This window comes from Antennarius striatus, chromosome 8, assembly GCF_040054535.1.
Source record: "Antennarius striatus isolate MH-2024 chromosome 8, ASM4005453v1, whole genome shotgun sequence".
In the NCBI taxonomy this organism is placed as follows: domain Eukaryota; kingdom Metazoa; phylum Chordata; class Actinopteri; order Lophiiformes; family Antennariidae; genus Antennarius; species Antennarius striatus.
The window spans coordinates 1,475,182-1,501,435 of record NC_090783.1 but is presented as its reverse complement, the minus strand read 5'-3'; the positions used below and the strand labels follow the sequence as shown (position 1 = coordinate 1,501,435).

The window sequence follows — 26,254 nt, the reverse complement described above, 5'->3', positions numbered from 1 at the left end:
GCATTTTTTTTGCTTTAATTAGAATAATTACACCTTATAGAGCATAAAAATCAAAAATATATTAGCATATTTAATAAGATTAGTCAAAAAAGGTCTTAAAAATGCATGAAAAATTTAAATTTATGTCACAACAGTCGTTTCATCTGAATATTAATTTCTTTCTGTGCAGATTTGATGGTGAACAGCAGGAGACACCTCCAGCTCATCCTGGTATCGCTGGTGTTCTTCCTATACATGTGGTTTTCCAGGAAGTTGGACGTCCGTAACGTTCCACGTGTCGTGACAGCGCCGCCATCAGCATCAGCATCATCATCAGCATCAGCATCGGCATCGGTGGCGGAGCCTCTATGGGAGGAGCCCGGACCGTATCACGTTTCTTACCCACGAGGCTATAAGTTCATCATGGACGACACGCCGGCCTGTAGGAGCCGAACCCCTTTCCTGGTCCTGGTGGTCCCGGTTGCCCCTGGTAACAAAGAGGCTCGGGACGCCATTAGAAAGACTTGGGGGAGTGAGAAGCTGGTCCTGGGTCAGCCGGTGGAGACTGTCTTCATGCTGGGCCTCCCTGGAGGTCCTGACGCGGAGCAGCAGCAGGAGGACCTCCGACAGGAGAGCCGGCAGCATCAGGACCTGATCCAGAGCGACTTCCAGGACTCCTACCGCAACCTGACCATCAAGACCATGATGATGCTGGAGTGGCTGGACGCCCACTGCGCCGGCGTTTCCTACGTCGTGAAGATCGACTCGGACGTGTTGCTCCACGTCCCCAACTTGGTCCGTCTCCTGGGGGATCCCCAAACGGCCGAACGGAACTACATGTCCGGTTTGGTGTGGTGGCACAGCCCAGTTTTAAGAAACCCACTCAACAAGTTCTACATCCCAAAAGAAGTGTTTGCTGAGGACGAGTACCCCCCCTATCCTCTGGGCATGACCTACGTCATGTCCTCTGACCTCCCGGGGAAAATCCTGCGAGTCGCCCCTCAGATTAAAGCGTTGTACATCGAGGATGTCTACCTGGGGATGTGTCTGAAACGCCTGGGCATCCCCCCCACCGACCCCCCCGAGGAGACCATGTTCATCGTCACCCCTCAACATCCTCTCAGCGACTGCAGCCTTTCCAAAGTCATCACCGTGACGACAACAAGCATCCCGCAGATGATCGGCTACTGGGAGAGGAGCAGACAGCCGGAGGCGAAATGTTGAGCTGATGGAGCGTTTTTGAAAGATTTGATGTTTTACGTGTTTGGACGTTAATGAGGAACAAAGATGAGATTGTAAAGAAGTGATTTGTCAAAACTGTTTATTTTTAAATTCGGGCTGTGGTGTTTTTGTTCTGTGTTCTTCTCCTCCCAGGTTTGATCTGCTGCAGTTCCGCTCTTCTTCCAGCAGAGGGCAGCCTAACGTCAGGTTCAATCTGCCGGATCGACCGGATGTGGGTTCACTGCTCTCGTTAATTTTATTTTTTAAATATTTTTTAACACGATTTTGATAGAATTTATACAAAAAGTAGAATTTAGGTGTTTTTCCGGTTAATTTTATTTTTTGTATTTTTAAAGAAGATTTTGATAGAGTTTTAAATAAATGAAGACGGTTCAAGCGGTCGCAGTTCGGATGTGGGTTTACTCCACTAGTTCATTTTATTTTAAAAAAATATTTTTTAAATAAGATTTTGATAAAATTATGTGTAAATAGCGACAGTCCATGTGTTTTTTTTTTGGTTCATTTTATATATTTTAAGAAGATTTTGATATAGATTTTTAAATAAATAAAGACAGTTCGAGTGGTTTGCAGTTTGAATGTGGGTTTACTGCAGGAATTCATTCTATTTCTTATATTTTTTAATAAGATTTTGATAAACCTGGATGTGGGTTTACTTCACGAGCTTATTTTATTTTTCATTATAGATTTTAACAGATTTTTATATAAATAAGAACAGTTCCGGTGTTTTTCAATCTGGATGTGGGTTCACTGCACTAGATCATTTTATTTTTCATACTTTTAATAAGATTTTAATAGAATTTTAAATAAATAAGGACAGTTTAGGTGGTTTGCAGGTCAGATATGGGTTTAATGCACTCTTCATGTTAATGGATTCCACTGATGTTACATTAAAGACACAGCAACTAATGGTCAATATAAAATATTCATTAGTAGTTCATTAATGTATTCCAACTTTAGAATTTATGCTGTCTGCAGAAGTTGGCTGGTTATTTCTGGGTTTTATTCTGTAAATACCAGATAACAATGTCTGTTTGTATTTTCTCGCCTGTGGACGTTTTTCTTTTTTAATTTCCTAAAACCACAAATTTCTCACCTGGACACTTTATGTAATTTTACAACAAATAAATTCTGGATATTTGCTTTTATCTTCCTATTTTTAACTATGAACTTGCGTTCAACATCGTGTGGGCGTGGCTTCCGTTCCTTTGCGTCTGACGTCACGAGACCTGAGACGTCACGTGGTCTTTGAAGACCGGACCGAACTACCTCGCCTTGAAACAGCGTTTCTTTAGCTGCTACGCTGAAGACGTTTGTGTCGATCGGATTGTCTGAGCAGCGCAAAAAATATCATGGATAACAGAGGCTACGGTTCAGGTGAATGAGCAGTGAGCGCTGGGAATCAGATAATATTATAAATTACATCCCGTAGCGCAAAAAAAACGACATTTACCGCAGCTAATTCCGCCTAGCCGCTAGCTACGTTAGCTTGAAAACAAAGGCCCAGTCTATTAGCTGGTTAGCTAGTTGCTACTTGGCGGAGACGCATATCTGACTATTTTTGAAATAAAGGAGTTATGTCCACATAATTAATGATATTAAAATGTCGGTTTTGATTTTAAATGACTAATAATCTAATTTCAGAACCAGTGGGGGTTTAGCTACGACAGCTAACGTATCGCAGCTAGCATTAGAAGGTTTAGCATTTCGCTAACACTTGTGAAGACGTTAGCTAGCATCGGGCTCTACTCATTATTTCGGGGGGTTTATGGCGTTGCTTAAATTAACTCGTCAGTTCTGTTAAAATGGAGCCAGTGTCGGAAATATCCTGCTTTTTTAAATGGCCGCCCGTGTAGAAGAATTCCAGAACTGGCTTTAAACTGTTATCAATCATTAAACCATTAATAATTAATACAATTTCCTCCGGGATTAATAAAGTATCTATCTAACATTATAAAAATTAATTTCTCTCCTGCATGGAGTTAGTAAAATGGAAGCTCGGTGGTTTACTGTCGGGTTTGCAAAATATGGAAGGGATTTGATTATAAATGCTTTTAATAATGTGATCGTTTTGGGATCCAAATGTCATGTTTGAATGTTTATTACCTTTCAGTTTTGCTTGTTCTAATTATTAAATTTGTCACTTTGCAGGTTACTCCAACTGGGGAGGTGGGAACAACAGAGGTGAGGATATGAGTAGAAATACTTCTGCTGTGCTCAGCGATTCACCCAGAATTATTTTAGGCGCTAATTAACCCCCCCAAAAAACCTGGGCAGCAGGATGACAGAATGAGGCAGCAGATGGTGCAGCGGAGTTCAGTTTAAGGATAGTCAAGACAAGAAGCAAATAGATCACTTGATAATATGCATTTATGGAGCCAAAGAGACCAATTTATTTTTGCACCACATTAGCACCTAATGCATGCAGGGGGTGTATGCCAAGAAAAAAACTCTTGCAGTTATCCTTGTAGGGAAAGTTGACCCTCAAGGACTTCTGATGGACATCATCATGCAGCCTCTTCCTGAGGTTTGTTTCCAGCTGCTAGAACTGCAGATTTATGTTTAGTTGGTAACTTAAATTAAAGGATCCTTGTGGGTCGATTCCCTCAGATTCAGTTTTAAGTCATTCTTGTTCACCTTCCAGCGATTTGTGGAGAAGCTTTTTTCCTCTACAAGCCTTCACTTGTGCTGATTGTTGTTTTCCTGACCCGTCCTGTCATATTTTGTTAAATCATCTGACAAACAGTGGGGGTTAGCTGCCAGAATTGAGTTGCAAAGAGCAAAAATAAGTAAATCTACGTGAGCTAAACCATAAAGACTTGAATGCAGTTGTCAAACATTAAGGTTATGGTCAAGTGCCGAAATTACGGCCGTGGTTTGAACTCCAGATGCAAATAGTGTGAAGAAGGTTAGGACCAGAAGCTTGACACTTATGGAGGATATGTTTTTTTATTCATAAAGGCATAAAAATGAACACTATTCACATTAATATTTAATTAGCCACTGAAGTCGGTTATCTGCATAAATATCTGAATCTGTTGTATGATTTTCCTCCATCACATTTTAAAGGACTGCTGGTTTCTTCTACTTTAATAACAAGAGTTGATGTTTTTAATTGGTCACTCTATCAGGTTCTGGGGGCTTTGACCTTTCTGGGACAGGTTTTAAGGACTCCATGTCTATGCTGGGAGGCTACGGAGGCGGAGGCCCCGCGAAGAGAGGTTTCGGCGGAGGGTCACTGCTCTCGTCCCCAGACACCAACGCCGACGACGTGATCGCGAAGATAAACCAGCGCCTGGACATGCTGACTCAGCTGGAAGGGGGGTTGAAGGGGTCTCGGGGTGACAGGTAATAACTTGAGTTTGGTTTGTGCTTCATCTCGTCTTCACCACATCTATTCCACAGCAAGAATACATTCACAAGTATCTCCTTCACACGGCCAGAAACAGTAAATGTTCCCCATTCACTTGTGGGCTGTGGTATCAAAGCCTTCCGATGCTATTAACTCATAGAACACACAAGTTGTCTAGATTTCTGTAAACTGTGTAAAAAAGAAAGACCCTAACCCAGAAGAAGGAAAAGAAGGAATTGACTTTATTTATCTCACATGGAGAAATCATTTTTCTGGTCAGCCTTCGCCCGCCGTGGCGCTTACTTCCCCCGTTCACTCCAGGTCCTGTTAGACTAAAAAGGTTGTGTGTTGCTCAGTTTACATTTGAACGCCTCAACTCTCCAGGAGGCTTTGAATGCCCCCCCCCCCATTTGTCGTCATTTGTCCCGTTCCTGGGAGACAATGTTATTCCTCAAAACCTCGATGAGATTTCATTCCCACTCGTTTTGAGGTGCAGTTACAGCCCCCCCCTCACCTCCATCATCATTTCAACAGATCAACAGCCTTATAAATATAAAAACACCCCCCCCCCCACGCCCTGAACATTTCCTTTGTTTCCATTGGTTCTCACACTGTTTCTCTCGTCCCTCCTGACTTAACCCTGACTTAAATGTTCTGGCTTCAGGTGACGCAAAGAGAGAGAGATGAGTTAGTCTGATGTTACGTTTCAAGCCTGAAGCGCTAAAAACGATGTCCGTTTATGGGATGTATAAACTGGCTCAGTGACGAGATTCATTTGTGCTTCCATGTGGAGTATTTCTGACACCATCCACCCGTCTTAAGACGTCAGTGGTGTCCACGTCCTTTAATCTGTAGAATTCTGTTTGACCGACAGAACCTGGTTGGATGAGTTTCTACTGATCATGACTGTTATATAAACCCACATGTGGATCATTCACTCGATCATCAACCGCTGATCTGATCTGAAAAAACAAAGCGGAGAAAAGCAAAAAACGGTGGCGGAGAAGGAAAAAGCAGGTGGAGAAATCCAAACCTGACCTCCCTCTGCCCCCCCACCCCTCCTGCTCTCTGCTCTTCTCTACCAACCCTCTCCCTCCCTCCCGCAGGTTTGACCAGTACGAGTCATTCGACTCGCGCACCTCCTCCCGAGATCTCTACAGATCCGGCGGCGGTAGCTATGCTTATGGCGATGGCCGAGGGGACAACATGCTGCTGGGTCAGCGAGGCAGCGCGGGCTTCGGTGGGGGCATGGGGCTAGGAGGGGGGGGAGGCTTTGACAGCCCCTCCTCTTCCTATGGAGTCGCTAAGATGCGACAGAATGTCAGAGAGCCCTTCGGCAGTGGCCAGGGAGGAGGCCCCGGAGGCGGAGGATGGGCCGGAGCAGGCCGCCGCTCCCCCAGAAGGGGTGGAGGCGCCGGGGGTCGAGGACCTGGAGGAGGAGGAGGGTTTGGCAGCCGCAGGTCCGACCCCATCCCGTTAGGCGGAGGTGGGCGGGGCGGCGGTGGCCAGCCTCACCGCGGCCACTCTCCAGGAGGTGGTAGAGGCAAGCTCCCCTCCCTCCTGTCCAACCGCATGTACCCTGAGAGCGGGGGCTTCCATCAGGGTTCCATTCAAGGGCCTCACGACTTTCCTGGGAGGCATTTTGGAGGGGGCCCGAGGGCCGGCCGCCAGCGAGGCCGCAAGAGACCCCTCAACAAAGTAAGTACCTCCAGCCAAAAAAAAAAAAGAACAAGACCTCCTCCTTAGCAAGTCAGGCTAACTGCTAGCGCTTGCTGTTTGAAATGTAGAACAATCAAAAGGAGTCGGCCACACACACACCTGTCCTCTAGCTCCGCCCAGTCCTTATGTAAGGTGGTCAGAAGTACCTGAAGGACCCCCCCTCCCAGCCCCATATGTTTCTTTTTCTTCCAGTAAGGCTAATTCCCAAGAAGACATTTGGTTCAGCTAGTCGACACCGATCGGGTCAGTATTTACTGCACTAGAAGGCGCACTGGATTATAAGGTTCACCTTATAGTGTGGAAAATACTGTCATAAATCTTGAGGCGTGTTAAATTTATTTTTGTGTGTCAGACAATAATGACAAAGTCTCGCATCCAACTGACGTTGTGTCGGCTGCAGCAGGTGAAACCGCGTCCAGAGGTCCAGAAGAAGAGGAAGCAGACGTCGAGTGCGTCCGACGAGCCGGAGTCCAAGATGAACAGGACGGAGGACGACACGACGGACGACATCCCCGGTGTTTTTTTTTCTAAAACAGGTTCGTCTGGGACTCAAACGTAAAACAAAATAAAGGTTTTGAATTCAGTCTTGAAAGTGTTTTGTTCTTCAGAGGAGATGGACAAAAATGGTGACGACGGTGAACCCAAGCCCTCGTCTGAGGTGAGTAGACGACTGGATTGGAACCTGTGAATAGAGTCCAGTGTCGTTTTTCCCAAATGAAATTAAACAACACGCCTCCCCCTCCCACAGGAGAGCCAACCCCCAGCGGACAGAGACGCCGGTGAGCCCAGCTCCAGATGCTCCAGACGTTTCCCTCCCACCTTCTCCTCACGTCATTCTTCTGTTTTTTGTCCCTTTTTTTTTTGTAGCTGCACCCAAAAAGGAAGAGAAGAAAATCCAGCAGAACAAGCCGACCCCCCCTCAGGCTCAGGAGAAGCATCCGAAGATGAGGAAGAGGAGGGGCTTCCTGGAAAGGTTAGAAAACGTGCATCAGCCCATCGTTGCCTCTGTGTTCCTCAGTACGTCCGCTGAGCTCTGATTGGTCGGTCTCTATAAACAGACGGGGTTTCCTCCTCCTCCTTCCAGGGTCATGTTCGCCTGCTCCGCCTGCAGGTTCCGCTCCTACTACAAGGAGGACATGGAGACTCACCTGGAGAGCCGCTTCCACAAGGACCACTTCAAGTTCCTGGCCGGCCAGCTGTCCAAACCCACCACAGACTTCCTGCAGGTGGATTTTCACACGACACACACACACACACACACACACACACACACACACACACACACACACACACGTCTATAAAGTGAGACGCAGATGCCAGAGGTTTTTACATTTTTTTAAATTTAACCTCAATTTTTCCACAGAAGAAGAAAAGCTTTCATTTTTAACGACGGGTGTTTGATATCCATCTAAAATCTGTAGTGAAGTCAACCGTTATTAATCCACAACTGAAGATTCAATAAAACTAGAGCTGCTCTCTGATGTGTTCAGACATGTAGAAGTTATTTCTTTTGATAAAACTTTAAAAAAAAATTATTTTACAAATTAACAAACCTTGTGTGTTTTGTTTTGTAGGAGTATTTGCAGAATAAATTCAAGAAAACGGATCAGCGTGTCAGCCAGCTGGAGAACCACAGCGCTGCCATCTGCCAGATGTACAAAGAGCAGGACCTGACCAGAGGTGGGCAGCAGTACTATTAATGTGTGATAATAACACAGGAACTGATTATTGATCGTACGTATTATTGATTCTGTTTAGAACTCGGGATGGAGCATTTCATGAGGAAGGTGGAGGCGGCCCACTGTGCAGCGTGTGACCTGTTCATCCCCATGCAGCCCCACCTCATCCAGAAACACATCAAGACTCCCGACCACAACTACAACAGGAAGGTACGTCACCTACCACCCCCACCCCGATGGAAAAATACTCGACACGAGCCGACAATGTTGTTCCTAACACAAAAGAATAAAACATCCACCCCCAGAATAAATGTTGTTCTCTCCGTCCAGGGAATGATGGAGCAGTCCAAGAGGGCCAGTTTGTCGGTCGCTCGCAGCATCCTCAACCACAAACTCATCGGCAAGAAGCTGGAGAGCTACCTCAAGGTGTGTGCGTGTGTGTGTGTGTGTGTGTGTGTGTGTGTGTGTGTGTGTGTGTGTGTGTGTGTGTGTGGGCGCGCGCGCCGTTACTCATTTAGTCTGACAAAGATGTGCTTATAAATGTTCTGTCCTTGTCAGGGTGAGAACCCGTTCTCCGGTAACCAAGACGACCACGATCCCGAGGACTCCATGGCGATGGACGTGTCTGAGCTGGAGATGACCGGCGAGGCGGCGGGGAGCCGGGCCGACGAGGCGCCCGTCAAGGATGAGCCGGCGGCCGAAGGAGAGACGAGCCGAGAGGCGGCGGTGGAGGAAGGGGGGCAAGAGGAGGCAGCAGCGCAGGAGGGGGGAGAAGAGGAGGCAGCGGCGGTAGTGGAAGAGGAAGCGGCAGTGGCGGCGGTGCAGGGGGAAGAGGAGGCAGCGGAGGGGGAGGGGGAAGAGGAGGGGGAGGGGGAAGAGGAAGCAGCGGCGGTGGAGGGGGAGGAAGCTGCAGCAGTGGATGAGGATAAGATGGAGGAAGAGCTCGGAGTGGAGGGAGAGATGGCAGCGGAGGAAGAGGAGGAGGAGAGGAACCAGGAAGAGGAGCTGGGTTTTGAACTTGGGGAGGAGGAAGACATCGGATACGTGGTTCACGACGAGATCGACGACGAAGGATTACCGTGTGAGCAGGAGGAGGAGGAGGAGGAGGAAGGCCTGGAGGCCACGGAGGTCGGGGACGAAGACGGGAACGATGAATGACTTTTGCGCCGTCTGTGCGCCGTCTCGTCCTTAACATAAGTCAATACCCCCCCCCCATCCCCCAGTCCCAAGAAATGTACATACATCAACAGTTTATGGTCTCATGGTTCTGTTTCTGTATTTTTTTAAAGGAATAGTTCCACATTTTTGGAGACGGTCCCGTCAGCTCTCACATCAGTGATCAGAACAGAGTCGTGTTAGCTAGCTAGTTCCCGTATTTGAGTTCAACAGTCTGTCAAAGGCCTGATGAGATGAGTCGGTCAAACTAATCTGCTCCCCCCTCAACACAGTCGGGGGGTTGTTGTTGGATTATCTTCATAAACATGCAGAATTAAATGTCGTGAGAGGAGAGGTCTGGGACCAGAACGCACCCCCTTAAATTTGTGGTACAGTCCTGTTGGACCCCGGTGGAGGTACGTCAGCGTGGAGCAAATATCTTTTCCTCTCCAAATGTCAAACTATTCCTCCTGATGGCTGTTTTTGTGCCTTTTGTTCAAAATATTGTTTATTTATATTGTTTTGCATTCGGACGTAAAGTCGACAACTATTGTGTGCAGACTGTTCAGGCTGCTTGTCATTGTGTTGATGGGGAACGGATCTTTTTTGCAACTTTTCCGGATGAATGTTTGAACAGAGAGGAGCTTTATTTTTTCCTGAGCTGTGGTTGATTTAATGGAACGTCTGCGCGGCAGGTATTTAAACGTGTGACAGCGGGAAGAAGTCGGGCGAATTTTACCACAGATGTCCAGTTGTTCCTTCAACCGTGAACCAACACGTGCGATTTCTGAACGTCCTCTTACACCTTTGCGTTTCCTGTGGTGACGTCTCCAGATGCCAGTCGTGCAGCTGGTCTGTTGAGGGGACAGTTTATGGAGGATACATGTTCAGTATTCCTGTTAGTAATATAAGAAAGTAATCTTTCACTCAGTAAGAAATAAATCTGTTGAATAAATCTTTGTTGTGCTGTTTTGTATTAAGGATTTTAACATCAGTTAAAACTGCCTCTACTGCTCACGATGTCAACCCATTAGACATAATTGTTAGAATATAGAATAAAACATTTTTGATCTGTTAGAAATTAACTGTGTTGCAGCTTGTCTACATTTTATACTAACGGTGATACTTAAAACTTCTGTCGCTCTTGACAGTACCTAGTTATTACCGTACTTCACCACTAGGTGTCCCACTACCAACATAATGTAATACAATTCTGATTAATTTTACATCTAATGTTCCGTAGCAGAAATATAAACTCACAAATATGTCTTAAAGAAAAAAAATGAGAGCTTTAAAATCTCGATCATGTCCTGTTTTAAGGATTATGCGACGGTATTTTAGTCTGCCTCATATTTAGATTTATTTGTCCGTCACGTGCTCTCAAACAATTTATGTCGCAGGAAAAAAAAACATTTTTATGTAAATAATGTAAATAAATCGTATAATTGATCATCTCCGTAAAAACGTGTTAAATCGAAACAATTACAAGCTATTGCGTGATGTTATCCCGCGGGAGGTGGAGCGAGGGTGGGCGGAGTCACGTGTGTGAGTGTGTGTGTGTGTGTGTGTGTGGGGGGGAGTGGATGTCATTTCGTCTGACCGACTCGGTCCCGCCCCCTTTGCGTCTGACGTCATCAACGCTGAACGGGACTGTTTGTTCTTGCTTTGGGGCGAGGGACGTCCGCGAGCGCTGACAACCGACAGAAGAAGGTAAAAATAGCATTCCGTGTCGCTCCGTGGGTTACGTGGGGACACAAAACGAGAGCGTACACCCCCCCGCGACCCGGTAAAAAGTTTACGAGCGGCTATCAGGCGGTGAATCCCGGGAGCTGTCAATGTGCGCTACGGCGAGCGTAGCATGAGCTGTCTTCCCAGGCCTCGCACCGGTTTGAGACACACGCGCGAGATATTTTTTGTTCGTAAATAAGGTCTTTTCGGTGTTATTGCGTAAACTCTTGCGTGGAATCTTCCCCCTCGTGATACTTGCGTGGACGTCGTCCCGCAACGATCGACGCTCCGTGTTGACAGCGCGCACGTTAGCTGCTGGTCGCTATCATGCTAGCAGGTTAGCTGCTAGGCTGTTTGTTTGTAGCCCTGTAGGCCGTATTCGTGACATAAGTTACGCCCTCTCGGCAGCGTAGTTTACGCACGATGGCGCAGGAAGCTTCGTGTTGAAGCGCGACGTACGTCATTTTGGGGAATATCGGCGCCGTCTGGTTGTATTCTCAAAGGCGGGTTACGTGCGGAGTTGTCGGCGAACATGGCGATGTGCTGACCGGGTACGTCCGTAGGACGGAGTTAGCTTTGAATAAATGCTTGTTTTCATGTTAAATGGACGTTATTTATCGCATTTTGCGTCGTTAAAGTTCATTTCTATGAGACGAAAAGCGGTAATATTAATAACTTCGTTACTACGTGCTACGAAATTGTACCAAAATGGCTGATAAATTATATAAGAGTGTGTAGTTTGGCTCCTCAGTTGTACAGGAGTATTGTTAATTATATGTTCATTAATTCCATGCACTGACTCTTTAAGATATAATTCTAGATGTGTGAGTTTACTTATCTGGTTTTTATTGTTTATTCTAACAACATATGAACAACATATGAGTGACATATGAACCTATGGCATTAAAACCTTATTATATTTGCTGTGTGTGTGTGTGTGTGTGTGTGTGTGCGTGTGTGTGTGTGTGTGTTGGGGTGCATTTAATAAGGAGTTGGGATAAATTTCCAAGACTCAGTTGCAAAATGAATTCATGATCAGGTCATCAAGACTGAAACAATGTGAGTCTAGATAAGATAAATAAGCGTTTGACGACATCAGAGGAATTCCACCAGGCGACCTTTGAACCCCACGACACGGCGATCCAGTGTCATTTGGGACGTTTCAACGTGCTTATCCAAGAGTTGTGCTTATTGTGCTTTTTAAAAAAAATTTTTGCTAAACACGAGACATGATTGTGTTATTACAACATTTTTTTTTTGGCAAATGCATGAAGAAAAGTGCCAAATGAAATAGACTTTTGTGCAGCAACGTGAGGCTGGGGGTTAGGTGAGGTTTGGTTTAGTGTTCGTGAAACGTTCTTGCAGTTTTAGGAAGAGCGAGACATTTTCCAGGAAACGTTTCCTGGATGATTAATTTGGAATGTTTTTGAAGATAAACATCCAGACAGGTGCAGCCGCGTAGGAAGCGGTTAGAAGAAGAGGCACAGGTAATATCAAACGCTGTCAGAGTTCCAACATGTCACCAAGGAATGCTGTGATTGTTTTGTGCCGCTTCTGTTGTGTTGCAACGCCTTTTGGGTCTTAGTATTGTGGGCTGTACGCACAAAAGCTTTTTTGACTCAGCCTTTAATCTAGCAGGGTGTTTTCAATCACATAGAATATATTAACTTTAATTTTAACTAGGCATTCCTCTTTGTGTGCCTCTCTCAGGTGTGAGCGTCGGCCGTTTATCAGTGTGTTGTGGTTTCCTGAGCCCGGCGGCGTGTCTCTGACAAACCGCTGCCTCTACAGCTGAGATATGATCACACCGCTGGATTAGACCACAGCTGCACGACAACAAACACGTGAGTGACGATAAAATGACTGCTTTTCAGCGTTAAATAAAGAATAAAAATACATTTTTAGGAACAGTCTGAAACAACAGGCGCTGTTGTTAGCGTTAATCCCTCAGAGTTCTGCAAAGTTAGCATCCAGAAAACCCGCTGCCAGTGTCGCCGTGGTTACTTATCAAAAATAACTCCATCGTTGCTGCGTCAGAGTTAACTGTTTGGCGGTGGGTTCGGTCTGATTCTGCGTAGCTCGGTCCAGTCCGATGCGTCAGAGCACAACCGCTCAGCGTGGACAGCAACGGGCCATCAGCTCCGGTTGAAAGTCCAGCACCCCTCATGGAATCGTCCACAGTGGGCTGACCTTTCACCTCCTAAAAAAAACCTTGCGGTGGTAGATAACAAACCTATGTTTCTGTACATACTTGCAGTTTTGTTTCTGGTGCTTTAGGATTCTATAATATATCTTTAGGCTACAGAAAAAAAGAGATTTGTGGCCTCGACGGCATCGTTTGAACACAGGAAATCTCAGTTAATATCCGTGTAAACGGCCCAATGTGAGTGATCCTGAATGTTTGACAAGCGCTGTTTTTATCACGTTTCAGATAAGACCGCCTCCATGTTTCACGAGCACTGGAAGCTGGAAACGTTATCCCAAGAAGGTAAAATCACTGGAGTATCTAGAATAACGCTTAAAGTTGTTCATCCCATGTTTCTGAACAAACACACACGCTGTGTGTGTTTAGTTTCTGCAGTGGGACTTTGATCTAACGGGAGTCGTAAAAACTTTCTCTTGTGTGTCCCTGAGTGACTGGAGTTCTTTTGGAACACGTGACCCTCGTTCCTTTATGAATATCCACATCTTTATTATTCCATAGAACGCCTGGAGAACTATTTAACGGCATGATTGCGAGCAAATTGTGTGCGTTTCACCAGAGTAGGGATTCCTGCTCTGAGAACTGACATAGGAAATATAAATAATCTGGAATATTTCTTGTCCTCTGGCGGAGAGAGATCTTTGTGGAGACGCATGTTGGTCTGCTGCGTGTTTAAATGCTGTTACATGTATGTTACGTATATTTTCATACATGCATCGTGCTGCAGGTTGATGGTTTAATGCAGAGTCTGTTGGATATCTTTATAGTTTCACTATTTATACGGTCTTTGATATACATATTACATAAGTGTAAATATCTGTTTATTGTGTATTTTAGTGTTAGTGTTGTGCCTTCATTTGCCGCTTGGGGACAAATAAAGTTTTTTGAATTGAATTGAATAATACACAATTAAAAGCTTTTGAAAATAGTTTTGAGTTTTTACAGAAACTCTTCTTCTGCTTTTTGTTTTTTGTTCCCAAACTGAAGCGCTGCTCTGGATGTCGTGACGGTTCTGTTCTGATCAGGACTCGGCGTGCTCGTATCACACTGTGGTGTGTGTGTGTGTGTGTGTGTGTGTGTGTGTGTGTGTGTGTGTGTGCGCGTGTGCGTGTGTGTGTGTGTGTGTAGGACCAAGGCGTTCTTTCAGCGCGTCAGCTGAGGGTTTTTTTGTTGTTTTCTTTCCCGGACAGTTTCCTCACATATGAAGGAGTCGTCTCAGCTCTGAGGTGTCGTTAATGTCAGCACTGATGACCCTTCTGTCCCCCCCTCCCTCTCCACTAGAGAATCCAGGGAGTGTAATGGCCTGAGGGGGGCGCCGCCCCCACCTGCCACCGCCAGGTCCAACCTGCCTGAACTGCCGCTGCAAACCCCCCCCTCCACCCCCACCGCCATGGGAGACGGTCTGGAGGCAGGCAGCAGCCAGAACCCCCCCTCCGCCCCGCTGCCTCTCCCCTTCAACCCCCCACCCCCCGAAACATGGAACCCCTCCAAACCCAAACGACAGACCAACCAGCTGCAGGTAAGGGGGATGTGTGTGTGTGTGTGTGTGTGTGTGTGTGTGTGTGTGTGTGTGTGTGTGTGTGTGTGTGTGTGTGTGTGTGTTCATTGACGTTGGTCTGTTCTGTTTCAGTACCTGCTGAAGGAGGTGTTGAAGCCGTTATGGAAACACCAATTCGCTTGGCCCTTCCAGGCTCCCGTAGATGTCGTCAAATTGAATTTACCTGTGAGTACAGTGTGTGTGTGTGTGTGTGTGTGTCAGAGTTATTTGGAGAAGATCGTCTGAAACGAACTCTTCCCCTCTGAACCAGGACTACTATAAGATCATCAAGACCCCGATGGACATGGGAACCATCAAGAAGCGTCTGGAGAGCAACTACTACTGGAACGCCCAGGAGTGCATCCAGGACTTCAACACCATGTTCACCAACTGCTACATCTACAACAAGGTCTGCCTCCACCACCCCCCCACCCGATTCCCTCAGGCCACTTCCTGTTGAAGGAAGGCGTTCTAGGTGTGTGTGTGTGTGTGTGTGTGTCCAGCCATCGGACGACATCGTTCTGATGGCGAGGGCCTTGGAGAAGCTTTTCCTCCAGAAGATCACCAAGATGCCGCAGGAGGAGACGGAGATCGCCGTGGTGACCAAGGGCCACCGAGGAGTCAGACGGGAGTCAGGTAGGAGGGTCAGACGAGGTGAACGCGGCCCGTTGGACTTTAACTCTTCACGTGTTTCTAAACTGAACGCACCCCCTGCTGTTTCCCCCCTCCAGCCCTGATCACCATGTCGGATTCGGGCCAGGACTCGTCGTCGCCCTCCACCACCCCCAAGACCCAAGGCTTCCTGTCCCCGTCCACCACCCCCCACACCCACACCCCTCCCGCGCCTCCAGGACCCCCCGCGTTGGCTCTGGCCCAGCCTCCGCCCCCACGTGTTCCCCCCACGCCCGCCTCCCACGCGCCCCATCTGGGACCCCCGTACCCTTTGTCCACCCCCGACGTCCTGACCCAGAGCATCACCGCCGTTCTCCCCCCGGGCATCAGTCCCACCCCGATGCTGCAGAGCGCCCCCGCCCTCGTCAAGGTGAGACGCCGCCATTGATGAGTCACTGCTCTGATGTGATGTCATCAGTGTTTAAGTGAAAATAAAGACAGTTAGATGATAACTCATTAAACCTTTAATTACATACGTTCTTAGAGACAAACGGCTGTTGAACTGTGTAGCATGAAGAGCTAACAGCTGACTGGAATGAGGGAAGGGCACAAAAATAAATATTTCATGTTTATTTTTTAAGATTTTGTCTTTAGCATCAAACATAGCAACAACAACCTGTAAAGAATGAATAAAATAGTCCTCGCTAATGCTAAAGTTCACAGCTATAGGAGTAAGTAGTACGTTAGCTTTCTGGTTACACTAATATTAGCAGCTAACTAGCCGGTTAGCTGCACATGTGTGTCAATGACAGAAAGAAATTCACATTTGTTTTCAAATTCAGATTACAATCAGAGACCGCAACGGCTTCCTGAAAATGTTTGTGTTTCAGAGACGTGTACCTAAAAAGGTATAAAAGTGAAAATTTGACCTTGACCTAGTTTTCTCAAGGTCATCATCTCATTTTTATCCCCTTTGCTGCCTGAATAATGTGCTTTTTGTTTCATCTTTCTCTCTGCATGAACACTGACAATGACAATACATCACCGCTTTGAAGCGGGACACAAAAAAAACGTTATTAGACCCCGAGGGGCAATTGAAAGCACATAAAGCAGAACAGGGGTAAAACATCCAGATTAAACGTAAACCATAAACAAATCATAATTAAAAAATAACATGAATAAAAATACAATGTGTTAAATAATAATATGAAACCTAGTTAATTTAAAAACCTAGTTAAAAACTAGTTAGTTTAAAACATAATTAATTAGGAAGAAGCGGCATTGGAAAGAATTTTTAAAAAAAAGTCACTTGTTGACTATTAAACTCTTTGTCGACGACCGTCTGAGTTCTTCTTCTGTTTAAATTCATCGTCTCTGGGCTCCAACAGCAGAAGAAGAGCCAGAAGAGGAAAGCAGACACGACCACGCCAACTGCAAACGACCAGCTCAGCGAATCGTCGCCCGTCTCCGCCGACACCCGGCAGCGCCGAGAGAGCAGCCGTCCGTCGAAGCAACCCAAGAAAGAGTCGCTGCAGCCGGACTCCCAGCATCACCCGGGCGTCGTTCTGGTAGGCGGCGGCCTGGGGGGCGGTGGCGGCGGCGGCGGTTTGGAGACTGGCGGGACGGCGTCCCAGAAGCGACAGGAACAGCTGCGCTTCTGCTCTCGCCTGGTCAGAGAGATGCTGTCCAAGAAGCACGTGGCGTACGCCTGGCCCTTCCACAAGCCCGTCGACGCCAAAGGCCTCGGCCTGCACGACTACAACGACATCATCAAGCACCCCATCGACCTCAGCACCATCAAGGTGATCCTCCTCCTCGTGTGTGCTTCGTCTCGTGTGTCTCTGGTCATCCCATAATAGTTCTACCTTCAGGATACGAAACCTGTTGATAGAATTTACACTTCCTGTTGGTGTTTAAGAGTTAAGCAGAAGTAGTTCATGTCTTTGTGTGTCAAGGGTTTTAACGGGATGCTTAGCTCATTTTTCATCCGCCGTCGCTATGGCAACCGTATCTTATTTGATTTGAATATTCAAAGGGATCTGATATTTCTTTACATCCTTTCTTTGAGTCCTTGTCACAGCGCTCTTTATTCTATTTTTGTTAAAGCTGTAATCAATATTGTTGTTGAAGTTTCTTTTATTACATCACGGCTGTCATCAAAGGGACAGATGTAACTAATAAATGTACCTAATATAAGGTAACATAAATGTAAAATAAATGTATGTTAATGTTAAATAACTCTGAATTTATTACTTATTCAAGTTACAAACATTATTCAAGTTACAAACATTAGTTACACAAAAAAAAGTTTGTTTCTCTGTTCTAACATAAATCCTTTTAATTTGTCAGGTTATTAAACCCACAATAATCCATCAATCAAGGATCAAACTATCAATCAATAAAGAAAAATAACAACAGACACAAGTTAGGACATTAACTTTGTTCACGTTTTTATCAAAGTTCAAATGGGTTTAATTACTGCATTGTGGGTAATGTAATTTTTGCTCAAAGCACACTTTTGACCTATTCATTTTTAAACACTCTCGTGGGCCACATAACATGATGTGGAGGGCCACATTCGGCCCCCGGGCCTTGAGTTTGACACGAGTGCCTTAAAGGCTTTAAATGTCAATTATAATTTGATTTTGATCAGTTTTTCCCTGGGAATCTTCCCTGACGAAGGTGAGGAAACCTTCTGCACCGCTTTGCTCCACCTCTCTGGTGTAATAGAGGGTATTTAGGTTGAAGTATTGCCCTTTCTTTCCTTTTTTATTGTCTGGAACAAACATTTCTGGTCTTCATCTCTTCTTTCAGAAAAAGCTGGACAACCGTCAGTACAGAGACAGTCAAGGATTCGCCGCAGACGTTCGCTTGATGTTCTCCAACTGTTACAAGTACAACCCCCCCGATCACGACGTGGTCGGCATGGCGCACAAACTGCAGGTAACCCCCGCCTCCGTCTTGAGCGATCAGTTCTGGTGCTTCTGGTGGCGCTCACAGCGTCTCCTCCCTCCTCCGTCCACCAGGACGTGTTCGAGATGCGTTTCTCCAAAATCCCTGACGACCCGGAGGAGGCCGCCCCTGTTCCCACCCCGTCGTCGGCCATCCACCCTGCCCCCTCCACTCGACAAGCCCTGCCCCCGTCTGCCCACGTCTCTGAAGAGGACAGCTCCACCTCGTCGGAATCGGAATCCTCCGGCGGAGATTCAGACCAGGAAAGGCAACACCGATTGGCCGAGTTACAGGAACAGGTTAGAGGATGGAAAATGAAGGGGGAGGGAGGCAAATGAGACGCAACAGGTGGGTGGGACACGCAGAAAAGCGTCCGCCGAGAGCGGGCGATGGCTGATACACCGAGAAACCACGACAAACGCAGACGGTTTCCTGGTTTTTTTGTTTGTTTGTTTCTCCGTCTCACATCCGGGTGTTTGTTTCAGCTGAAGGCCGTCCACGAGCAGCTGGCGGCGCTGTCGCAGCCCCAAGTCGCCAAACCCAAGAAAAAAGAGAGGGAGAAGAAGGAGAAGAAGAAGGAGAAGCACAAGAAGAAGATGGGAGCGGAGGTGGAGCCGGTGGAGAGGACCCCCCCGACCGTCGGGCTGCAGACTTACAAGAAAAGCAAGAGCAGCAAGGAGCTGGTGATCGGGAAGAAGGAGAGGAAGAAGCCCGGGTGGGTGGGAACATGATGTGTGGCGTTATCGCGGTCGTGATGATTTTAGATCTACAAGCAAACCTTGGTTTTTGAACGTTTTGGACATCGAACAAATCGGAATTCGACCAAAAAATTCAGGATTTTTTTTTTGTCTTGGAAGTCGAACAAAATTTGGAAGTCGAACGCGAAACAAACGCCTTATTCTCGTCGCCAAGTGCGAGAAAAGTCGCGACAAAACGTGACGGTAATATGCTTTTTATTTTAGTTTATTTTATTCAATAATTTTTCGCTTAATCTGCGTTCCATTGCCTACGGTACGAGTTACGGTACCATAAACTTCTGTCCAAAGACGACGGTAACTCGTACCTTAGGCTAACCTGATTACATCGATTTTTTTTTTCTTCCTTTCTCGTGTTTGCTTCTTTTACATTTCATATATAACTTACATCATGAAATAACATATTATGTTGAAAAAAGGTAGTTTTCTAGCGTCTTGGAACGGATTCAGACCATTTACATTATTTGTAACGGGAAAAACGTATTTGGAATTCGAACAAATCGCTATTGGAACAGCCTTCAGGAACGAATCGTGGTCGTAAACCGAGGTGTACCTGTAATCGAATCGTCTGTCCGTCACAGGAGGAAGGAAGGAGATAAGAACAGCCGCCCAGCTGTGATGCCCCTCCCCGGGCCGACGCCCCTCGTCCCGTCTGCCTCCCTTGAAGCCGACAACGACTTGGGTACGTCTGTGAAAGCCTCCATCCTCACGTTTTTTTTGCCTTCTATGACGACCCAGCGTCAACCCCACTGTCCCCGTTTCACCCCCCCCCCTCCCCCAGACGTGTTCGGAGACGCGTCAGTCGACGGCTGCAAGCCGATGTCGTACGAGGAGAAGCGCCAGCTCAGCCTGGATATCAACAAGTTGCCCGGCGACAAGCTGGGCCGCGTGGTGCACATCATCCAGACGCGAGAGCCCTCGCTCAAGAACTCCAACCCGGACGAGATCGAGATCGACTTCGAGACGCTGAAGCCCTCCACGCTGAGGGAGCTGGAGAAATACGTCTTCACCTGTCTCAAGAAGAAGAAGAAGCCGTCAGGTAGGCCGGTTTTTGACGTCCCAACGCGTCGTGCGACGGTTTTTTGCATCCGACGGTTGGATGAATTACAGCGGCTCTGCAGGAAGGTCTGGTTCCACCGCTCGGATCAAATAAAGCGTCGGATTGTTGATCAGTGGAGGTGGAGTCAAACCTGTTTCCTGTCCTCTGGAATGAAAATCTTTAAGTTCATATTCAGGTCTTTGTCGTCAGGTCACAGGTGTGACTTTACGTGTTTCTTTAAGTCACTTCCTGTATTTAAAAGGATTTATTATAACAGAAAAACTAATGTTTTTTGTAATTGAATAAGTAACGATTCAAACAGACTGTAACACCCCTGACTTCCAAATTTTACCCTGACCTACTTTCATAATGGTCGCACGATGAATTTTATATTGTACCATTGAGTATGACCTTGACCAAGTTTTCCAAAGGTGAAGGTCATCATCACACTTTTGTGTCTCTGACTTCCTGAAAATGTTGCTTTTTGTTTTGTGATTATATCATCAGGTTTCAGAGACGTGTACCTAAAAAGGTATACAAGTAAAAATTTGACCTTGACTTAGTTTTTCAAGGTCAAGATTGTGATCTAATTTTCATCCCCTTGCATCCCTGAACATAATGCATTTTGTTTCGTCTTTCTATCTTACCCGGTTCCTGAGATATGTACAAAAAAAAAGTTGAAATTTGACCCTGACCTACTTTTCTCAAGGTCAAGGTCATCATCTCATTTTCATCCCCTTTGCTACCGAAGTAATGTGCTTTTCGTTTCATCTTTCTCTCTGGAATAGTTGTGAAGATATTTGAAGCGGGATGTAATAAATTCAGTTAATTAACATTAAAGATTAGTTTATGTTAAATTATATTGAGTTACATTTACTTACGTTTTTTAGTTACATCTGGCCTTTTGAGTACAGACGTTACGCTGATGATGTGGCCCTCAGTGAAAATGAGCTTGACCCCCCTGCTTAAGTTCTACATTTTTCAGAATGTTCTTGATTGCTTTATGACAGACTGAGAAATCTCATTTTTAATCGTAGCTTAGCAACATCAACAGGAAATTATGTCATTCTCTCTGTATTTCATCACTTCCTGTTCATCACTTGTAGAGAAATCTATAGAAGCGATGAACGTGACAAAGATGAAGACCGGATCCTCATCTTCAGACAGCAGCGACTCCTCTGACAGCGACGACTCTGAGAATGGTAACCCCCACCCCCCACCCCCTGTCAGCGCCTCTGATTGGCCGTCAGCTGTCCTCACACTTCCTGTTTCCTGTCTCAGGGCTGGTTCCCAAGCAGCAGAAGAAAACCTCGTCCAGCAAAGACGCCAAGCGAGTCCTCCAGGCCCCCGTCACCCCCCAGCCTCAGATCCCGCTTCAGGTGGTGGAGTCCAAACCGCCGTTCGTCCCCCCCCCTCTGCCGCCGCCGCCACCTCACCCGGTGCACGTCCCCCCCCCGCCACTGGACGCGTCGCAGCTGCTGAACTCCGCCTTCGATCCTCTGGCTCAGTTCCTGAACCCCCACCTGACGCAACCCAACGCCGTGTCCATGACGGGGGCGGTCGTCGCCGCGTCCGGTCTGCTCAACGCCAACGCCCCCCCCCCAGTACAGACGCCCGCGGAGACGACGCACCCGTTCCTGAACCAACACCCCATCGTCCCGTCTCCAGGTGGGAACGCGCCGGCGTGACGTCACCGAACGGAAACGGACGTTTTTTAACTCATTCTGTTTTCTCCCCCCCCCACAGCGCTCCACAACGCTCTCCCCCAGCAACCTTCGCGCCCTAGCAACCGAGCGGCGCCGCTTCCCCCGAAAATCTCCCAGCCTCCCCCGCCGGCGCTGCCCCCCATGCCTCCATCGTCCTCGCCGCAGCTGCAGCCGTCGCTCCCCCTCCCCCTCCCCCTCCCGCAGCCCCTCCACCGACCCCGCGTGCCCTCGCCGCCGTCGCACGGCATCCTGGGTACCCTCTCGGCGCAACCCCCCCAAGCCCTGCTGGAGGACGACGAGGAGCCGACGCCCCCCGGCGCCGACATCACGCCGTTCAGCCAGGTCCACACCTTCCTGCAGTCGCTGCAGACGCGGCCGGCCGCGCAGACGCTGCACGCGCAGTCGCCCGCGCAGCTGGCGCAGTCGATGCACGCGCAGGTTGTGGCCGCGCCCCCGACACAGAGACACGCCCACCACACGCGGCAGCCGTTCCCACACGCGCACGTCGTCGCCGTGGCGGCGGCGGCGATGCAGCCGCAGAAGGGGGCGCCGCCGCCGCTGCAGCAGAAGGTTCAGCAGCAGCATCAGCCGTCGCCGCAAAGCAGGGCGGAGCCTTTCCCCACAGGTGAGAGGTCACATGACACGACGCCGCGTTCAAGTCACGTCAGGTACGACGGGTTTCCCCTCCTCTGATGCGTTCACGTCACACACGGATCGCCGGCTCCCTCAGAACGCGAAGGAATCCGTTTCTCCCACGTGACTTGAACGCGGCGTCGCTATGGTTACGAGACGTTTGAGGCTCCACGACAAAAAACTCCTGTTGATCTGGTTTCTAACGTCTGACGTTTTCCTCGGGTTTCAAAGTGAGGTTTCCCCCCCTCCCAGGTTGCCTGCGTGACAGCCCCTCCCCCCCCATGATGCACTCTCCTCAGATGCCCCCGTTCCACGCCGTGGGACAGCCGTCGCCCCCCCCCACCAAGAAACACGTGAGGAATCCTGGGGATGGACGGGGGAACGATTGTTGTTTGGGTTTTTTGATTCTCGTTGGTTACGCTTCCTGCGTCTGCCTGCAGGAACAGAGGTCCAACCTGACGGGGGTCAAGGAAGAGAAGCCCCCCCAGTCGCCGCCGGTTCTGCCCCCCTCCCCTTTCAGTCCAGCCGTACGTCAGGAATCCCATAAACCCGACAAACACAGTGAGTAGAACACTCGTTAGCCTGTTCGATTGAAGACTTCTCAGCTAATTGCCCCCCCCCCCATTTACGTTCTTTACAGGATTAGATCTCAAACCAGTGGATGGCCCCCGCCCCACTCCTCGTCTCCCAGAATCCCTGGCGCCGCCCCCCCCCTGCTCGAAGCAAGACGGCAAAATCAAGCAAGAACCCAAAACTCCCGTCGCTCCCAAGAAGACGCAGGTGAGGAGCGTGACGCAACTTCCTGTTTGTCTGTTCCTCACCCCCCCTCACCTTTCTTCCTCTGCCCCCCCCCCCCTCGGTGGCATGAAGCTGAAGAACATGGGCTCGTGGGCCAGCCTGGCCCAGCGCTCCCAGTCCACGCCGGCCTCCTCGCTGCGCTCCTCCAGCGACAGCTTCGAGCAGTTCAAGCGCGCCGCCCGCGAGAAGGAGGAGCGCGAGCGGCAGCTGAAGGCGGAGCAAGCCCGCCGGGAGCAGGAGAAGCTGCGGTAGGTGGGCGGGGCCACTGGCTCCTCCAGTCGTTCCAGTTGTCGCTGCATCCTCACTTGTGTTTGTTTTTGTTTTTGCTCCGTAGCCGTGACGACGAGGACACCCTGGAGCAGGCTCGCCGGGCGCAGGAGGACGCCCGCCGTCGCCAGGAGCAACAGTCGCCGCTAGCCCCCACGCCCCCGGCTTCCACCCCGCCCACTCACTCCCCGCAGGCCCTGCCCCCTCAGCAACCACAGGCCCCGCCCACACCCACTTCCGCTGCACAGAACACTCCCGACCAGCAGAGGGAGATGGCGCGCCGCCGAGAGCAGGAGCGACGCAGGAGAGAGGCGGTGGGGAAAAAACAGTTTTTAAAACACATATAAATATATTTTAATTATTATTGTTAATCATTATTAATACTCTTGTTGTTCCCATTTCCTCCTGCAGATGGCAGACACCATCGACATCAACTTCCAGAGTGATCTGATGGCCATCTTTGAGGAGAATCTGTTCTGAGAGGAAACATCAGGGAGAGAAAGACGAACGTAGAGACACGCAAACGCTAAAACAAACAAAAACAGGCATTTAAATGCATGATTGATGTTCACACACACACACACACACACACAGTCCCTTTTTCCTCACTATTGAATCAGCTGTCATGTGAAAGAGAGGAAAGGGGAAGCAAAAACGACCTCGGATACGTTTTGGTGTCTGACTCATGAAACAGAGGAATAATAAAGAAAGACGGAACGGAAAAGGAAAGGGACGAGACTTTTACTTCAAGAAAATAATCACGTGAAGAGGATTTAATTTAAGAATTCAATGGAAGACCTTTATTCTCTAATGTCTTCAGCTGTGAGACGGAGGTTGGAACGGATCGTTTTGAGCAAATTACAAACAGACAAATTACTTTTGTTTTTGTTCTGATTTTTTTCTTTTTGTTATTATTTTAAGCTGGATTAGCTGGGATTGTCAGGTTCAGAGGTCGACTGTGGCCCCCCCGCCCCTCACACGGCCACATTCCCGCACTTTTCCGAGATGTCCTTCTTCCCTTTTTTCTGTTTTTCTCTCTTCAGTCACGTCGGAGGAGTGGAGGCACTTCCCTGTGCGACCACCGGAGGGCGATGATGAGGCATTTAGAAAGATTCAGAGTGTCGTTTGCCTTAGCGCTCTGGCCTGTAAACTAACAATCATACCCTACAAATTATACATAATAAATATATAAATATATATAAATAGATACATAAATATATATTATATACGATGAAAAGTCAACAAAAAAAAAAAGAACACGAGATTAGTTTGGATTTCAGGGGGGGCGAAGCTCATCTCTGTTCAGCTCTGAGCTCTGGTTTTGATTTTGTAGAATTTACTGTAAAGAAGAAAAAAACCAACCTTTTTTATGATTCAGTTGAGGGGATTCTGTCCATTTATTCTCTCACACCTTCTGTTTTTTGTTTCGTTCATTCTATGCCAAAACCAATCTGTCGAGTGCTGAAAGCTCATTGTTTTGTTTTTTACAAGTAAAATGCATCTTCTTTTCACTTTATATTAAAGGCTATGTTTTTATTGCTATTTAATATTCTTTAGCCCTTTTAAAAACAAACAAAAAAATCAAAAATTCACGCAGCAGTTTTGTAACAGAAGCGGTTTCCAGAATCAGTTTGTCTCGACTTAAACTCCCATCATGCTGTTGAAAACCTGCACTTAACTGTAAATCTTTTTTTTTTCTTTCTCGTCATCATGTTTGTGTGTTTTTAGGCTCGTCCACCACTATCTTTCTCGCAGCCTCTGCAGTTGGTGTAATAGTTTGTCATCTTGTCTTTTAATTTTTATTTTTTAGAATGGTTTCAGAATTGGATGTCACGTGCCATTGTGGGTTTTTTTAATTTTTATTTTTTTCTGGGAGCTCTTCCTGGTTCCCGTATAGGTCGGCCCCCGGAGATCTGAGTGTTTTCAGTTCTATAATCACTTTTTCTTAATGTTTCTTTCATTTTCATATTTGAGTTTGTTTTGTTTTCCCTTTTGCTATTTTTTTTTCTGATTTATTTTACCCAGAACAACTTGTTGGTATGTTGGAGGCGTTGAGGTCAATAGATTCTTCTTGTTGGAGTACATCTTTTTTAAGAAAAGTATTAAAATAATATTTAAAAAAAAATCTTTAAAAACCTTGTCTTGTGCTGTCATTGATGTTTCGCTGATGCTTTTTTTTACCACAAGGGGGCGCTATGAGGAATTCTTACTATTTTTGGAGCTTTTCTAAATATTATTTGGGTTGTTAAAAACCTACATTTTCATCTCTTTATCCATTCTTGTTTCAAATAAATACATCCATATAAAAATACATTTCCCAGAATGCACGGCGGCCCAGCCTGCAATGCTTTGCAATCCCTCCAGGCAGCTTCCTTTAGTCGGGTGAAAATCCTTCACAGGAAGGAACGGAAGCCGCTAAAAAGGCGAGTCGTGTTTAACCGTGAGACACAGGTGAAGGGTCAACATGTTGACCCCCCGACCCCTGACCTCACCCCCCCCATCACCTTTGACTTTCAAATGAGCACATTCATGGTTTCTCCTCAGCATTTAAATCAAAATTCAAATCCAGGGCGTGACTGAAACCTGTTGCGCGCACACACACACACACACACACACACACACAGACACACACACACACACAGATGAGACGTCACTGAAACTCAAGGTTATCAGGTGAGGATGAGAAGAGGCCGACGCGGCGATAAGAGATGCTGCTGCGTTCGTTATTTTTCTCCAGATAAGAGCGTCAGAAATCCACAGCGGCGAGCGCATTCCTCACATTCCTGGGACGTGAGAATTAAAAAAAAAACGTTTCTGCGACGACGGCCAGCTACCTAAAAATGTAACCGGGGAATCTGGGATCGCGCCTCAGAAATGAAGAACGGAGAAAAATAGAAGCAG

The 26,254-nt window shown here is 47.4% G+C and overlaps 3 protein-coding genes across 5 annotated transcripts; all 3 read left to right on the top strand.

Moving 5' to 3' along the window:
• The first annotated feature begins 189 nt into the window (after positions 1-189).
• Positions 190-1,203, top strand: LOC137600723 (beta-1,3-galactosyltransferase 2-like). Its single transcript, XM_068322494.1, has one exon. The coding sequence runs from the start codon at positions 235-237 to the stop codon at positions 1,201-1,203; it is 969 nt and encodes a 322-aa protein (XP_068178595.1). The 5' UTR covers positions 190-234.
• Positions 1,204-2,468: 1,265 nt separating this feature from the next.
• Positions 2,469-10,153, top strand: akap8l (A kinase (PRKA) anchor protein 8-like). The gene is made up of 14 exons (XM_068322276.1): positions 2,469-2,595; positions 3,370-3,402; positions 4,350-4,566; positions 5,677-6,268; positions 6,690-6,825; positions 6,898-6,947; positions 7,038-7,068; positions 7,157-7,262; positions 7,374-7,515; positions 7,864-7,969; positions 8,048-8,178; positions 8,299-8,394; positions 8,527-8,694; positions 8,866-10,153. Exons 1-14 carry the CDS (start codon positions 2,571-2,573, stop codon positions 9,124-9,126), a joined length of 2,094 nt encoding a protein of 697 aa, XP_068178377.1. The 5' UTR covers positions 2,469-2,570; the 3' UTR covers positions 9,127-10,153.
• A 599-nt stretch (positions 10,154-10,752) lies between these two features.
• LOC137599833 (bromodomain-containing protein 4-like) lies at positions 10,753-25,501 on the top strand. 3 transcript variants are annotated; one of them, XM_068321019.1, is made up of 23 exons: positions 10,753-10,833; positions 12,562-12,695; positions 13,283-13,339; positions 14,336-14,573; positions 14,685-14,777; positions 14,863-15,000; positions 15,095-15,227; positions 15,323-15,633; positions 16,595-17,005; positions 18,018-18,146; positions 18,230-18,454; positions 18,641-18,870; positions 19,492-19,592; positions 19,692-19,949; positions 21,056-21,151; positions 21,231-21,617; positions 21,696-22,280; positions 22,541-22,641; positions 22,729-22,849; positions 22,929-23,068; positions 23,159-23,334; positions 23,421-23,667; positions 23,765-25,501. In XM_068321019.1, exons 4-23 carry the CDS (start codon positions 14,445-14,447, stop codon positions 23,831-23,833), a joined length of 4,080 nt encoding a protein of 1,359 aa, XP_068177120.1. In that variant the 5' UTR covers positions 10,753-10,833; positions 12,562-12,695; positions 13,283-13,339; positions 14,336-14,444; the 3' UTR covers positions 23,834-25,501. The 3 variants fall into 3 exon arrangements, with proteins under 3 accessions (XP_068177120.1, XP_068177118.1, XP_068177119.1); XM_068321017.1 differs by having other exon boundaries at positions 16,592-17,005; XM_068321018.1 differs by lacking the exon at positions 13,283-13,339 and having other exon boundaries at positions 16,592-17,005.
• Positions 25,502-26,254: the final 753 nt, after the last annotated feature.